Genomic DNA, 17,667 nt, shown 5'->3' with positions numbered 1-17,667 from the left:
TATAAATTCCAATCCACTCCATCTAAAGCCCAAAGGATCTCATTTCCTGGGGCATAGAGACTAGAAATCTCCTGAAATAACACCAAAATCCAGTAAGTAACTAAAGACTGAAGCATATCCAGTGAGTTTCCAAAACCTCCCTGGGATCTTAAAAGCATCAGTCACAAGCAACTAGAATTCACAGCAGAACTTGTGGGCCAAGAGATTTTAATGTGAGCATTCTTACAAATTAAATACTTATAAGAAATGCCATTTAATCAGACCACAAGGGGAAAAACACCATCAAAAGAGATGTTAACAAAGTATGAATCTCCTACTACACCCAACAGTCCAACAGTTCTCATTCATTTACATCACTCTGGGGGTAAACTAAAACAACACTAATACTAATAATTTATGAGTCATAACTCCACTATTTCCAAAGGTCTAAGACAAAGTGAGACTTACATGTTACATAAAGTCTTTTATGTATATATATATATATATATATTTATATATTTATATATTTATATATAAATAAGACGTTATGTGACATGTCATTACTTTTAGGTACATCTTAACCTGCAATACTCTGAGAAGTTTATAAAACCATGCATTTCTCATCCTTTCATTCAAGTTGACATCTGATTGTTACATGAAGGATGGGAACACATTGTTATCCCTTCAAAAAAAGCCTTTTTAAAGTAATTTTTTAAACTATTCAAATGAGTCAGCATTAAAATGAGAGCCCCTAAGAGACACTTAATGTCACTGCCTCCTTCCATATATACCACAATGCCATGCACATCTGAATATAAATAACTGACAGCACCCTAAATAAACAGAAACAAAAACCAAGTTTAGGAGGGATAAGGTCAAATTGGAGGAATGGACATTTATTTAATATCTACTATACAAATAATAGATTCAAACAGAAATTTGAATCCTCACAATAATTCTATAAGGTAGGTGATAAAATAGTTCAATCCTGAATGGCATTTGAACCGTAATCATAGAACAAATGTAAAATCTCGAATTCACATGCAGATTGGTCAGGCAGAGGAATGGGCAATCATCTGGGCAGAGACTAAGGAAAGATGAAAGTGAACTTGCACTTCAGTGAAATAAAGAACTGCTGATGCAGAGTTTCAGGTGACCTTCCATCTACCACCTGTTCGGTGTTTAGACTGAGACCATGAGAAAAATACAAAACAGAGGAGCTTTGTCACATAATAACACTGTCAAGAAGTAAGACTAGTACCAGGCTCAGGAGACTGAAAACTATCAAGAATATTTCTACAATGTTAAATTTTGAATTAAAAAAGAAAAAGAGAAGATCCTCTAACATTTCAAAAGAAATCACCACCCTATGTTCTAAATCAATTGTGATAATTAAACTAAACAATAGTAATATATGATGGCTATAAATCCCAGACAACCTATGATCACTTTTTCAAAATACATAAAATTCTTAAAATAAACTACCACAAATTTCACATATTGCCTAAGAAAAGCAAATTAAACAATGACATTTAGAGACAAGCAAAATACCTTAAGAGTACAAAAATAAACAACACATGCCTAGTCACACATATTTACAATTCAGCTGGAAAAGACAAACAGGTAAACAACCAATATAAGACAGAATGAAATAACATTAAGTATTGTGAAAAGAGTAAAAAAAAAAAAAACAACAACTTTTTTTTCTCTGAGGTGTTTGAGCAGGTATTTACAGAAAAGGTAGCATTTGAGCTACTCTCAAAGGAAAAGGGGGACTTCCCTGGTGGCGCAGTGGTTAAGAATCCACCTGCCAATGCAGGCGACACGGGTTCGAGCCCTGGTCCAGGAAGATCCCACATGCCGCAGAGCAACTAAGCCCGTGCGCCTGAGCCTGCTGCGCTCTAGAGCTTGCGAGCCACAACTACTGAGCCCGTGCACCGCAACTACTGAGCTTGCGTTCTAGAGCCTGCAAGCCACAACTACTGAAGCCCACGTGCTTAGAGGCTGTGCTCCACAACGAGAAGCCACAGCAATGAGAAGCCCGTGCACCGCAGAGAACAGTAGCCCCCGCTCGCCACAACTAGAGAAACCCCACATGCTGCAACGAAGACCCAACGCAGCCAAAAAAAATAAATTAAATAAAAATAAATTTAAAAAAAAAAAAGGAAAAGGGAAGAAAGTTTTTTTAGGCTCAATTAACAATGGTACAGAGATAAAAAGGTACAGAGAACTGACAATGTATTTCATATTATATGAGGTATGAAAGATTCCATATGATTAGAATTTAGTACGTGTGCACAGTTAAAGAGAGATAGCCCTAGAAAGGCTGAACAGATCCTGAAGGGATTTGACAAAAATTATTCAGAAGATACACTGAGGGTATATATGTCAGTTATGTTTAAAAAAAAAAAGAAAGAAAAAGGAAAGGAAAGGAAAGGATAAAAAGATACCGTGGAATTTTAAAGAATGGGGATTAGAGGCAGACAATATAGCAGGAAAATCTCAGGATTTAAAATTTCATAGATCTGGGCTAGAATCCCAGCTCTATCACTTACAAACAATAAGCCTTGTCTAAATTGCAATTTCCATATTTTTCAAATGGGGATAATATGTCACTATTGTGGTAAAGCCTTATTATGACGGCAAATGTAAATTGTCCAATGTATCATCTTTCAATTAATGGGTAGTCAAACCTCAGTAGTCTCCTTTTCATAATAAATGGTAGAAGATGGGAGAAGACAGGGAAGAAATGAAGCTATGTACTCTCAGTGACTGGGAAGATGATAAAGCCATTAACTAAAGAAGGAATATAAAGAGAATATAAAAGAAGCAGTAGATTTGGAGAAGAGAAAAATACACTGAGTTCTAGACTTGCCAAATCTGTAGTGATAGAGGGATATACATCTACATGCAAAGATACCAGAAGGCATGAAAGATTTGGGTCTTGAACTGAGAAGACAGTTCTAAGAGAAATAAAAATTTAAGAATCTTAGGCATACACGGGAAAGCAGAGAACAAGTGAGCCAAGAACAGGAGCTCACAAAGAGCAGGGATGAAACAGAGTCAAGAATGCGTGGAGGGGACGTCCCTGGTGGCGCAGTGGTTAAGAATCCGCCTGCCAATGCAGGGGACACGGGTTTGAGCCCTGCTCCGGGAAGATCCCACATGCTGCGGAGCAACTAAGCCTGTGTGCCACAGCTACTGAGCCTGCTGCACTCTAGAGCTTGCGAGCCACAACTACTGAGCCCGTGTGCCACAACTACTGAAGCCCACGTTCCTAGAGCCCGTGCTCTGCAACAAGAGAAGCCACCGCAATGAGAAGCCCGCGCACCTCAACAAAGGGTAGCCCCCGCTCACCGCAACTAGAGAAAGCCCACGCACAGCAATGAAGACACAACACAGCCAATAATAAATAAATAAATAAGCAAGCAAACAAACAAACAAGAATGCATGAGGAAAGAGCTTCAAATAAAAAAGTGGCCAGCAGTATTAAGTACTGGATAAAACTGTTGGATTTGTTGATTCAGGAGACCTCTGACAAGCTTTGGGATTTGTTTCCAGCAAAATTTTTGATAACACCAAACTCCAAGCACTGAAGGAATAAATGGGTTGTAAAGAAATCAGAGAAAAGACTAGAATCTATTTCAAGGGTCCCCAAGTGGGAACTCCACAAAAGTAGTAATGGAGACCAGATGGGTATGATCAATATTTCAAACAGCCATATGAAAAATAAATTTAGCTACCTCCACAATATAAAAAAAATATTAAATTTCTTTGATTCTCTAATTAGCATATTATATATTTTAGAATGAAAGCATGAATCACCGTTTTACAAATGTCCTGTGTTTAGTAGACAGACTCTTTCATATCACGAGATTCTTGGTAGAAAATAAATAAAAAGATTATTAAGTACTAAAAGGTTGGGAATCATAGGGCTCTTGAAAGAAATCCAGGGCTTCCCTGGTGGCGCAGTGGTTGAGAGTCTGCCTGCCAATGCAGGGGACACGGGTTTGAGCCCTGGTCTGGGAAGATCCCACATGCCGCGGAGCAACTGGGCCCGTGAGCCACGATTACTGAGCCTGCGCGTCTGGAGCCTGTGCTCCGCAACAAGAGAGGCCGCGACAGTGAGAGGCCCGCGCACCGCGATGAAGAGTGGCCCCCGCTTGCCACAACTAGAGAAAGCCCTTGCACAGAAACAAAGACCCAACACAGCCATAAATAAATAAAATTAAAAAAAAAAAAATCACACACACACACACAAAAAAAAAGAAATCCAGCACTGAAGAGAATAAATGCAACTATGAATGATCCAGGTAGAAACTTTCAAAGAAAGTTTCTGTTGTTGTTTTAAGGTTTTTGTTAGTTAGTTGTTTGCTTGGGTTTTTTTGTTTTGTTTTCAGAAGTGGAAAAACCTGTTTTTCCAAAATTTGTTTTCCAAAAAGATGTTAGGTCAAGATTAAGAAATCAGTGTAAACAAATATTTAAAGTTCCAGAAAGAAAGGCAGTTAAATGTCACTGAGAAAAAAAAGATGAATCATGAGGAAAAAAGACTGACCTTACAAATACTGTGGAGTTATGCATAAGCTACAGTCCATGTCTGGAAAACGACGTACCCATTCTCATCCTCAAAAAAAGTTGTTCAGTTAACCATTTAGACAATTACATCAATCATAGCTCTAGTACAACTAGAGCTATGTTACACAGAAGTGAAGAGATTCTGAAGCCTGACAAACATGGGTTCAAATTTCTGCTCCTCCACCGACCACCGTTTAACCTTAAGGTTACTTAGCTTCTCTGAAGATGTTTCATTTAACAATAACAACTGTCCCATAAGAGACCAAAAGAGACAATACATGTAAAGAGCTTAGCACAGTGCGTGGCACAAGGTAACCATTTAAGAAACATAGTTATAATCACTAAAATAAAATGTAGATAAATATTTTTCTAACCTTAGGATTGAGAAGACCTAAGCTTTAAAGGAAAGGAAACAAATGAAACAGGAAAGATTAATATATCTGGCTACACAATCCTTTAAAATTTTTATGTGTGAAAAATCTTTAAAATATTTGAAGGTAAACATAATACAAAATTAAAAAGCATAGGTACAGAATTGACTTATATAAGTTACTTTTCTCATACAACAAAAAGATAAAAACCCCAACAGAAAAGAAAACTGCACTGACATACTCTTCGCTCTAAATAAACAATACCAGGTACCCAACTCAGGAATCCACAAAGACAGTAATGGACACCGGGTGGGTATTTTTCAATGCTTCAACACGTGACTGATAGTGTAAGGCATTCTTGCCCCTCCAACATCACATCAAGCTAATAAGGCATTCCTTACATCCTTAAAAAAGAACTATTTGAACTACTTGAAACACAAAATAATATTAGTATTTGAAATATTAGATTCAGATAGCATCAATTCAATCGTTAGCACACCGAATGCAAATCTATTACTAGTTTTTGAATTAAAAATAAAGCATAATCCTAGCATATATTCTTTAAACGAACCTAATGATTTTTCAAGCTATGCTAAAAAGAGGTACCTTGAAACTGCCCCTGAGATACGGGGGACAGCGGGGGGCGGTCAAGTGGCCGTACCTCTGCATCATCCGTGTTTCCCCTGCAACCTACATGCACTTCCACTTCCACCTGTATCTGTCCTTACGTAACTGGAGCCCAATTTATTTTCAGACTTTCTTTTTAAAACTGAAAAATAATTCTAACAATCCACATCAAACCTCTCTCCTGATCTCAAAAAGAAAAATTCAGTAAACATCCTTCATAAAGGATATGTCCATTATGAATTCTTATTCATAATGGACATAGCCCAAACTTTCCATGGAAATTTTAAGTATATGATTATGTGGACCGCCCCCCTCCATTTCCCTATTTTTCCTTATATTTAGAAAAATACTATGAAAATTTCAGTTGAGACAAATAACATGTTTTGCAGTATTTTTGGAATAACTTCTTTATTTCTGTGCCCAAGGTAACACAGATACTGCTATGGCATTAACACTAAACAGACCAAAATACTGTGGAACCCCTTCATGATACAAAGTTGGTGACAGAAATACAACCAAGTTGTTGACTCTGTTATATCTTTTCTGTGTGGGATATGTGTATGTGGGGTTATAGGCTTTTGGCTAGCAATATATTAAAAAAATACCAATGTACTCAGAAAGTTTGGGATGAAAGATATTCATTCTACTTTCAGCTAAACTGAAATTGTGGTCAACAGAGCTATTTTATACAATTACCAATTTCTTTAAATGAGACTATAATAATTATAATCCAAATGAAAATGGAATATAATTCAAATTATTTTGTAAGTACTTCAGATTCAGAGTCATACAAAAGCTAGCCTTTGAGTTATAAAAATTCATTTTCATTAGCACAGATAATGCAAAGACTGAAATGTATAATAACTCTAAGACAACATACTATTGAAGTTGGTTTTACAGCCAACACTTGACAAGTTTACATACAATTTTTATCTCCTAGTAAAAATGTACAAAAAGACAACATGTGGAGCTTTCTGTTGTTCAGACTTCAAATAAATGAGATTTTCTGTAATAAATTTTATATGACTTTTTAATGTAGTACAACTTTGTGTATTAAAAATAATTAAACTTAACTATAAACAAAATCCAAAAGGGAAAAACTAAATTTAACGGAAGAATAGGAAAATATACTACAAGCAGAGAAAGTTCAAAAAAAGCCACAAAACAAAATCATTTAGTTAGTGAATGGGCCACTAACCTTACTTTGATTTAAAAAAAAAAACAACAAGAAAACAAAAAACCTAAGTGTATCAGCTAAGTCATCCAATCTCATACACACCACCCCACACAGACACAGAAAGCAGCCAAAATATTCACTTTTCAAAAATGTCTAATAAAATTATTTTTACCTGTAAATTGTTTTCTGTGATTCTGTTCCACCAAACCATATTGATGGGTACTCCTGATTTACACCTGTCAGCAAGGCAGCCAATAGGGTTCTTTGCTTTTCGTGCCTTTGATCCCATCGGAACTAGCCTCTCCTCCAGCATCCCCAGGCGATACTTCCTTGGCTAGGAAAAAGAAGGAAAGAAACCAGGCCACTCCTAACATCCCCCATACTAGTCTAAGCTAACATAACTCACATACAGAAGATATCAAGAATGGTGGAATAGGAAACAAGTAAAATTTCTAAGACACTCCCTCTAATGTCCTTAGCACCACCCCCCATTCCCCATCCCCACCCCCAGTACGCACACACCTCCAAAATAACCCATAGTCCTAACAACAGTATTACATAAAACAACAACTGTTTTAGTGAAATACATTATAATCTGAGTTTAGTGAACAGAAATTAACTTATCAGCAAAGTAAATGCTTTGCAAATTTTTTTCCACTGGCACTTACCTATTCTCACTGCAATATGAAGAAATGGCTTCAAGGGCACAAAATACAGGTAAAAAAATTTCTTCACACTATATCTTTTTCTGCTCCCCATCTCACTACCTTATTTCCTACTGAGAACCACCCCACTTAGAAGAAGCAGCTAATTTCAAGGAATGGATTTTTTTTAATTTTTAGAATTCTATGCCCATTAGGGCAGAGTACAAATTGATCTATCTTAAGCAGGCACTGTACTCAGTGAAACTTGTACTCAATGAAAAACAACAATCTCAGACAAAAAATATACACAAATTTCATTGGTCTTATAAATCTCAGTAATTTGAACAGATTGATACTAAGTAGCCTAGTAAAAGCACAGATTCATTGGCTAATATTATAATAAAGTTAGTAAACAATCTTAAAAGTGGTTGGCAGGGATTTTTTATACATGAAGGTTAATGAACAGTTTCCACCATTTTACTTCTCTTAATTATAGCAAATTTGTACTAAATTGCATCTTACAGGGAATTTGTATATTTTTTTTTCCCTTTAAGGAATACTGATACATTCTTGGGAAGGTATCTAATTTAAGATCTAAAATAAGAAAATCTATGTTTACTCTTTGTTCTGTCTTAAGACTGCTGAAGCAAATAGTTGAAATTAACATTCTTCAAAAATTAAACTTGCATAAGAAGGGAAGCTGGACTACCCATCTATCCAATAATTATAGCAGTGGGTAAAGTTTCATGAAGCTAAAATACTTCCACCTCTATGCAATCTTGAACCAATTCAATTACTCTCTGTGTCTACATCACAAGCAACTTTTGTGAATGAGAACAGAAATATACTCTTTAGAACCAAATTATAGATGAAAGAATTTTAAAGCAAGTTATTTTTAATAACATAGCTCACAACTATAAGGCTTTGACATACAGCAAAAATAATATAGCCTTAATTAAGCCTTCACTAATTTAAAATTTATATTTTAGAAAACGTCTGGGCTAAAGATGATCCTATCAAAAAAGTTCAACACATCAAAGAATATTTATTTAAACAAAATCACAACATTTCAAATAGGTTCTATATAAGGACACCTAAATTCTAGTCATACATTTGAAAGCAAGAAAATTATTGCTTTAAATGTTCTTCTGTTATTTAGAGCCTTCACAAATCCAGACTTGTTTTTGAGCCAGTTATTACCTAAGTGAAATTTATTCTCATAGTAGTACATTAACCAACATAGAAAAAAAGGTTTTAAATAAATCCAATGTATAATTCTCCCTCCCCAGCAGCTCTCATTATATGTTTCTTGTTTTTCCAAAAAGGAATTCATTATTCCTCTCCCTCCTCCCCATCACCCCCAAAACCTATCATCAGCCCAAGACCTTTCCTCTAAGGTAGAAGAGACCCCCAAACTTGTGCCGCTACAGATTTAAGTTTCTTCAATAAATAGCCAGAGAGTAAAGTCCAATCCAAAAGTAAAACTTTCTATGTGATACTGAATGAAAAGACCTAAGGTATCAATACCATTTAAATACCATTATAAGCAAGAGAAGACAAATGACATCTGAAAAGAGATGGCAGCAATACAGAGCATGATGGTGAGCCAAAAAGATTACAGACAGAAGTCTCACTGCACAGAACGTAAATTATGGTAAAATCTCATCTAAAAGCTAATTTCCAAATTATTTGAACTATTATTTATTCCTTGAAGGAAAAATGTATTTTCAACTAAACACGAGAGCCTACTTTGTATCAAGAACTGTTCTAAATACTTGCAATGCAATGATGAATAAAACACACACCTTTCCCTCCGAAAGAGGACATAACCTAGTAGTTAACAAAGTCACGCGAACAGAACACACTCATGGTGATATGAAAAATGCACATATAATCAAGGTACCAATTGAACAGAGGCAAACAAGCCTTCACAGAGAGGATGAATGCCTGAGCAGTGTTAAAGGAGGAGTGTCTCTAGATAGGAAACAAAACAAAACCAGAGTGAGCGAGAGAGAAAGATGTATTTGTAGGTTAGGAAAAATGCACATATAGAGGCATACAGGCACTCTGTTGTCAATTAAGGGAAAACTACAAGTTTTCAGTCTATCATTAGTAGACGGCCAACCTTGAGAGCAAAAGATGAGGCTTGAAAGCAATAAAAAACCATGAATTGTTTTGTATCCTATGCCAAGGAGTTTGGACTTCACTCCATGGGCAATGGGGAACTCTTGAAAGGTTGTGAATGAGAATTAAACTGGAAATAGGCAGATAAATCAATGGTCTCTGACGATAATCCAGGTTGGGGTTTCCCAAACGCAGCACTACAGACTTTGGCTAATTCTTTGCTGTGGAGGGCTGTCCTGGGCCCCTGCAGGACGATTAGCAGCATCTGCCCTGGTCGTGACACCAAAAATATCTTTGATGTTCTGCAGGAGTAGGGGGACAAAACTGTCCCCATCTGAGAATCACAGGCGTAGGTGAAGGATGGGAACTCAAGGAAATTGCAATGGAAATAGAAGGCGAAGGCGTGGCTGGGGAAAGAGCTGCTAGCTTAAAAACAACTATTGGTGATTAAATGACAGTAGGGGCTACGGGAAATAGAGACGTCAAATGGAAGGTGAGGAAATAAAGGGCAAACAAAATTTTATGGGAAATGTTTATTTTCCCCAAAGCCTTCTGAGTCCTACAAGATCCAAACCCCTCCTCCAGAGCAAACAAAAGCACAAGCCCTCTTCCCTTCCCCTTAGCTTCCAGCAATCCCTTCCTAAACCAATCTTGAGAATGTGCTGGTCAAGAAAAAGGTATGTTTCCTGGTTGATCCTCCACTCTTGACAGCCTCCTTGCCAGTCCAGCCTGCTGGTTATTATGAAACGGAAGCATTTTGAAAAGTCACGTCCTGTTGGTAAGTAACCAGCTTGTCTGCTCCACCTCCTAGTAAGTCAACACTGCACATCAAAATTCCCATTCTCTTTTTGTTCCTGTGGTAACATATCCAGCATAACATGTAACTATTTTCTCTCTCTCTCTCTAATATATACAATTTTTACTTTAAGTCTCAAGATTCACTACAAAACTGATTTTTATCGTTCTTCACAAAATCTAAATAAACAGCACAATAAGACAGTAGTTGAAAATAGTTTTACCCTTTTTATTGGGCATTTAAAAAATAACAACTTAGGGCTTGAAAAAGTTGGAGAATGTATTCTAGACTAGCACATCTCAACTGTCATGAACATATACTCTTCCAGGGATCTTGTTAAAATAAAGACGCTAATTCAGCAGGCCTAGAGTGAAGCATGAGATTCAGCATTTCTAAAAAGCTCCCAAGACTACTAGTGTGCTGCTGGTCTGGTGATCACCCTTCCAGTAACAAAGTTCTAGAGAATGTCAGGGAAGAGACCTGGATAAGAAACAACTAGTGGTAAAACAGAAATTGGGGCCACCCCCCAAAATAAAAAAAGGACAGGCATTCAAATAGTTAACATCCCCCTCCTTTAGCTTGCCCTAAATCCTCAGAGCCTTCAAGACCATTACTCATAGCCCCCAAAGCCTTGGCTCTTCAAAAATCCTTGCCCTAGTCCAGAGAAGACCAATCCAATGGTTTAGGACTAAGGGAAATCCACTCTCATTCCTAACAAATAAGATAAGTCTCCAGACTGTGTCAAAAGAAAGAACAATAAAAGCTAACTTTTAGGCCTGTTTTATTTCAAAACCTTAAATGCAAACACATTTTTTTTCATTCATTCATTCACTTAACATTTCAGCATAAGGCTTTTTGCCCTCCCTAGATGACCTAGAGGGGTGGGATAGGGAGGACGGGAGGGAGGCTCAAGAGGGAGGGGATATGGGGACATACGTCTGCACGTGGCTGATTCACTTTGGTGTACAACAGAAACTAACACAGTATTGTGAATCAATTACACTCCAATAAAGATTTTTTGAAAAGAGAGAGAAATACAGTGGTAAGATCTATTCTCCTCCCCTAAAAAGTTAAGTCTAGCAAAAGAAAAATATATAAATACCACTGCTCATATAGAAAATGTTGTTACAGACCAATGTTCAGAGCACAATTCTTTAGGTAAAATTGCAAAACAGCATCATCTCTACAATACTTCACACTACAGGCCTTGTTATTATGTATCATAACCTAATCATTAGTTATAAACTAGAGAAATCAATTGTTATCCTAGCACAAAAAGTTTCCAATGCCCTGAATTTTAAGAATGCCCTCTGAACATCAAAAACAGAGTAACTGTGTTTTCACTATTTATACTCTGAAACAATGAATGATGATTTAAAGCTACTATGAATGGCACTTTTAAACAATTTGTATTTTATTAATCGAACATCTTCACATACTTGGAAAATAGTTGTGCACATATATGAAATATTGATATTATCTCCCTTTAGACAATATTTAATGAAATGTATTAACTCATTGCCTTTTGCAGTTACAACTCAGCAACCTACCTACCTCTTGCCACTTCTAAGGGTCTGAGGTCCACTAACAGAAACCTCTGGCCTAGAATTTACTGTATATTTATTTGAAAATCAACTTTCATTTCTCTTTTATGACCTCTTCTGACGTACAACGGTCTTCCCTCAATTAATTAAACGCTCCTAACGGTTTAGCATATTTGTTATTATGAGAACTAAATACAAGATTGCATTTCCATTAACCATCAGTGGTTAATGTAAAATTCACTAAGAAAAAATAGACTCCAAACTGATTAAAACCATTTGAATATTTTAAATCAAATAAATTAGTTAATTTCCATATAGGCACAGGGAACTACCTCTACGTAATTTATTAGTTAATTAGGTGTGTTAATACACCTGGATTTTAAAGGCTCCCACACCTAATCAATGTAGAACAGTAAATCTAAACCTATAAGTGATTGTATAATGGGCTCCAATCAATTTTCTCGAGTAACAGATTTAAAAATCAAAAACAAAAACAAGCCAGCCTCAAAGATTATGTTGTATTTTGTCCTGCCATTCATTATCAGTAATTGTAGGTTTTCATGGAAATATATTAGGTCCCTTAGGTTTTCACTGTTTAAATAAAGTCAATTATAGGATGGGATGGTGAGCAGGTCTATAGAAAGTGGGTCTACAGAAAAACAGACTGTCATTGTTAAAGACTCATGGGCGGGTAAACATCTATAAATGAAAAAGATCTTTTAATCTGTGGAGTCAATACAGAAATCACATATAGGTTGAGAGGATGAAAACAGAGGATGCTGCTAGGTGAAAAGTAACCTAAATTATGTCAAATAGAGCAGAACAGGATTTACACACACGGAAATGTTTTTTAAGCTCTACTGAGTCCGATCCTGGGAGAAGGGGCCCACTATATTATCTACATACATTTAAGAAAGCCTACAAAGTAGTCATTACTTCTGTTCTCAAAACCTCAATGTTACAATTTTTATGCCACCAAAAATGAGATCAGTTGTTAAGCAAGGTCACATTCAATTTCTAAAGACTTGGAACACCAAACTACAACTTCTTCTATTCTTTTGCTTTAGAATAGAACCAGAATACAAGATGTAGAAAAACAAAATACCATGCCAAAGTTATTAAAATCTTTTAAGTGCAAGTGAGTAATGATGTTTTAAGTCATGAAAGTTATTTCTACAATAAACTATCACCTGTAATGACCATAAAAAATTTTATATGAATTTTAGTCCCTTATCAAAAGCAACCATCATGCTAAAACGCCTATTTGCTTATTAGCAAAAGGTTCCCTTTTGATTTATTTATATGTGTACCCTTGCTTAAACTGAATCTTGAAATGAAGCAGAGTATCTTCAGCAATGCTCTTTACTATGATTGAACTTAAAGTAGGTAGTGGTTAATCAAAGATAAATAATCTTACACACATTCAGAAACAGATAAACATACGTTTTTAAATTGCAGGATTGTAAGCAGCAGCAGACTGCAACAACAACTGCCATCTGACAAGCACAGTGCGCTACGCCAAGCACTGTATAGCCATTCATATACTTAATACGCAAAATTCTGTGAGATGGGCACCATCACAAACCAACTTGACAGATGAGAAGGGTGGGCTTAGATGAGGTTAAAATAACTTGCCTATAATCTCAAAACTAACATGAGGTCAGGCTCCAGAGCTTGTACTCTTCACTAAATTTATTCCACATTCTATAGTTTTCCTTAACGTGTTACCATCTTAACATTATTCTAGCTAATTCTAAAATGACCAAATACAAATTCCTAAATTAATCAATCTCTCTTTGACTCTAACTGGCATGGATGGGATCAATGAGAAACAGTAGCTACAGAGACTTCATTAAGCCACTCCCTCCTCCCCACTTTCAAAATGCAAGAACAAATCTTGGGAATTAAACAGAGTTAGGAAAAATTACGTAGTTTTGGTTAAATTTAGCTTAAAACTTAGGCTAGCATGTTTGTGGATGAGAATCCTAAATTGATCTTTACTAATTTATTCCTGACCCCTGCTTCCTAGGAAAACAGGGATGAACCACCAGTAATACCAAACTCTTAATATCAGCTACTACACTTCGTAAATACAGTGCCCAGAGTAGAGTGTAAAGAAGCCAACCAGAATATCTCAGAATGATCTACTAGTTCCCAGGTCCAAGTGGCAGATGCAGCAATGGTTTCACTAAACTACCATTATTAGGTAAGAACCGACTCAAAATCCCCAAAGCTAAAGCTAAATAATGACTACAGTCAACAGTATTACATACAGTATACAAAAGCCATGCTATTTCAGTTCATGTGTTTAAATACGGTAGCTTGTCAAACACCAAACAACCATACGCACCTAAAAAAAAGCCTCCAAAACAAAAAACTCTCGCGAGATCTTTTTAAATCAATCAACAGGACAAAATTCCCTTGTAATCATAAATTTTGAAGACTCTTGACTCAACAAGAGCAAGTTGTCACTGCACACAAAGTACGAATTAAAGTAGAGAAAATACGCGGCTGAACTCCTAATTTGTTACAACAAAATTTAATCTGTTCTTTCCAAAGCACACCTTTATCTCAACACAATTCTGGAAATTCACCCTGGAGGACTCTTCATTTAGGAGGAAAATAAAATTAACTTTTTCAAAGTTGAGCCCTTTTCTATAGGAGCTATCATATTGTTAAACAAGTTTCAATCTAATCTAATCCATCATTTTAAGAAAGGAATAGACTGACGGGTTAAACAGTAAGAAGAATGTCACATTTAATTCTGACAAAACAGAGAAGAGAGAGAATGTAACTGTTTGCTAAAGGGAAGTTGATTACTATAGATCATTAGCAATAAAAATGATAGTGGATTCAAATTACATAAAAATAATGACAGTCCTTTCAATATAAAATCACCAACTCATCAGACAGGGAATTACCATGTTATTTTAACAAAAATGAGCTTAATAGTCTATTCTTTTTTAATGTACTTAATAAAAGATAATCAGAGTAATAAGTATGACATTTCAAAATTGACAGCATAAATTACTTGTGAAATTCAAGACCAAAAACAAAGAAGAAGCTTAAATGTCTAATAAACAAACAGTTTACAACAAATTTAAAAAGGATATCCCAACAGTAAAATAAAAGCATAGGACACCAAAGAAACACCAAAGGTCAATAAACATAAAAGAGAAGCTCAATAGCAGCAGTAATCAAATTTTAACAATGAGGGGTTTTTGACTATAAAATGACAAAGATATGAAAGATTTTTACATCTCAGTGTTTTCAAGGCTGTAGAAAAACCAGCACCCATGAGTAGAAATATAAATTTGTGCAACATTTCTGAAAAGTTAGCTATCAATTATCAAAAGCTTAATTGTATATTCTTGCCCTAGAAATTTACACTGTTTACAAAAACTTACACTGAGATAATCACATAAATGGAAAAATAGGCAGGCATAAGGTCAATGTTTTCTCTCCTCCTCTGCATGTTACCAGTGGTCTCTCTCTCTCCGCTACCTCTTCATTTTTCACCTTATAGAAGATCTTACCCTTCTATACTTTCCTAGAAAATTTTTTTTCTTTGAAACATAACTAAATATTACCTATCTTATTCTAAGTAAATTACTTGATCTAACTTCCATTTCCCAATCTGTAAAATGGAAAAAAATAATATCTCTCAAAGAATTGCTGGGGTGACTAAATGATAAAATGAAATTATAAAACATTTAATTTTATAAAAGTATTACCATATTACCTGAAACGGATATAGAAGATCATTGTCAACATAAATAAAATCAAGGCTGCCACTGCATAGTGAGAAAATCCCAGATGTATTTTCACCAAATTTGAAGGATATGTTTGAGAAGCTAACAGCTATGTGGGGAGGAGGGGCCTGAACACCTCAAAGAAAAGAGGGACATTCTCAAAGCAACTATAGGAGAACGGCTTTTCCAATGGACAACTCTAATACAGCCTGATCCAGAGTAAGTAGCAACAGACATTTATTTATTTAATAATAGTTAACAATTCCCAAACAAGACTAGAAGGGTTTGGCTAGCACCATGTATTACCAATAATAGCTACCGTTTATTGGGCATTTCTCATTTAGTCCTCTTAACACCTCTACATGCCAGGTACTAAGGTATTATTATTCTCATTTTGCAAATGAAGAAACACAAAGGTTTAACTAAGCTTAAAGACACAAAGACAATCAGTGAAGAAACAGGGATTCAATTCAGACTGCCTGGCATCCAACTCCAAACCCTAAAACCTTGACCATTATTCAATGTTACTGGGTTATTACTATTCCCAACTCTTTGCTCTTGGAGAGAGATAAAAACTCACCATGAGCTCTAAGAAAGCTATAAACAGGAACCATGATGCTCCCCTGCCTACAGGAACTTGGACTCCAACAATTCTACCACACGTATCTCTAAATCTAAAGCCTGTGCCCGTTCCCACACCATGGCAAGCAGAGGTGAATGGAGGTTCAGTCAACTCTAGTAAAAGAAGAATAGCTCTGGGGCTTCCCTGGTGGCGCAGTGGTTGAGAATCTGCCTGCCAGTGCAGGGGACACGGGTTCGAGCCCTGGTCTGGGAAGATCCCACATGCCGCGGAGCAACTGGGCCCGTGAGCCACAACTGCTGAGCCTGCGCGTCTGGAGCCTGTGCTCCGCAACAAGAGAGGCCGCGACGGTGAGAGGCCCGCGCACCGCGATGAAGAGTGGCCCCCGCTTGCCACAACTAGAGAAAGCCCTCACACAGAAACGAAGACCCAACACAGCCAAAAATATAAATAAATAAATAAATAATATTTTATTTTTAAAAAAAAAGAATAGCTCTGAGTGTATTAATTTGGAATTCTAAATACAATTTTCCATAAAAATATTCTGCATAGTACTCATGGGTAAAAGATACGGATGTGGCTGACTTGGAAATCTAAATACTAAGTAAAACAGTATTTGAGAACATATATAAAATGTTTAAAAATGGTTTTATAGGTGAAGTTTTAGATTGTGATTCCCATTACGATTTATTTTTCAATATCTTCCCCATTTTCTCCTCACCTTTTATTTTTTCCCCGAGATCAATATTTGGTTCCATGTTCAATCAATATTTGGTTCCATGTTTTAAAATGAGCCTAGCCATCAGAAGGACTGCAGAAAGATTTACATCCCAGATTATCTATGCCATAATCCTATTAATTTCTCCAAGTTTACTTCAGCTTTCTCCACCAAAGAACTCTACCATAATACTCACCAGTGTGTTATTCCTATTTGGTTCCCTATGTAAAAGTAAATAATGTAGAAGTCATCTTTCGAAGACATTAGAACAGAAATGTACACAAAAATTTTTAAATGTCAAATTAATCAGAAATCATACTATATATATAGATCAGTAAGTTTTGTAACAGAGGTGATACAAAAAGGAAAGGATGCGCTTAAGATTTGAGAACAGTGGGGAGGAGGTTCCAAGCTGAGATCAAGCAGAATCATCCAAAGCGAGGCCTCCACCAGCTGCATTTCCCCACAAATAAGCCATCAGCAGATAAGCCAGCCTCTTTGGATCCCACTTCCCCCATCCTGACAAAGAGCTTTAAAATCAAGAACAGAAGAAATAAACGTGATACTTCACAAGTCTTTTGTCCTCTAAACCCAAAGAATTTAATGTGTTATTAAAACCTAAAAAATTTACAGAAGTGAAAATCTGTCATCCCATTGTCAGAAATAAAATGCAAATGCCCAGGTAAAGCTGCATATTGATTGAAACATCATACTAAAGTACAATTAAAACAAGAAATGTAAATGACGAGCACCAGAGGGTTTCTGCCTTAATGTGGGGAG

General features: G+C 36.2%; 1 protein-coding gene across 13 annotated transcripts in view; it reads right to left on the bottom strand.

Moving 5' to 3' along the window:
* Positions 1-17,667, bottom strand: part of PAN3 (poly(A) specific ribonuclease subunit PAN3) — a 118,660-nt gene that overhangs the window by 81,914 nt on the left and 19,079 nt on the right. For 11 of the 13 annotated variants that reach the window (XR_011070929.1, XM_068526307.1, XM_068526308.1 and 8 more), the window contains one exon: positions 6,902-7,063. The exons of the other annotated variants lie outside the window; for them this stretch is intronic. Coding sequence is in view for 10 of the 11 variants with exons in the window: in XM_068526307.1 (XP_068382408.1) it covers positions 6,902-7,063 (162 nt within the window). In the remaining variant the exon portion in view is untranslated. The remainder of the gene's footprint in view (positions 1-6,901; positions 7,064-17,667) is intronic. 13 annotated transcript variants of the gene reach the window in all.

The sequence above is a fragment of the Eschrichtius robustus genome, chromosome 18, assembly GCF_028021215.1.
Source record: "Eschrichtius robustus isolate mEscRob2 chromosome 18, mEscRob2.pri, whole genome shotgun sequence".
NCBI lineage: Eukaryota > Metazoa > Chordata > Mammalia > Artiodactyla > Eschrichtiidae > Eschrichtius > Eschrichtius robustus.
Note: the sequence above shows the minus strand (reverse complement) of the source record. Positions and strands in the feature narration are given on the sequence as shown.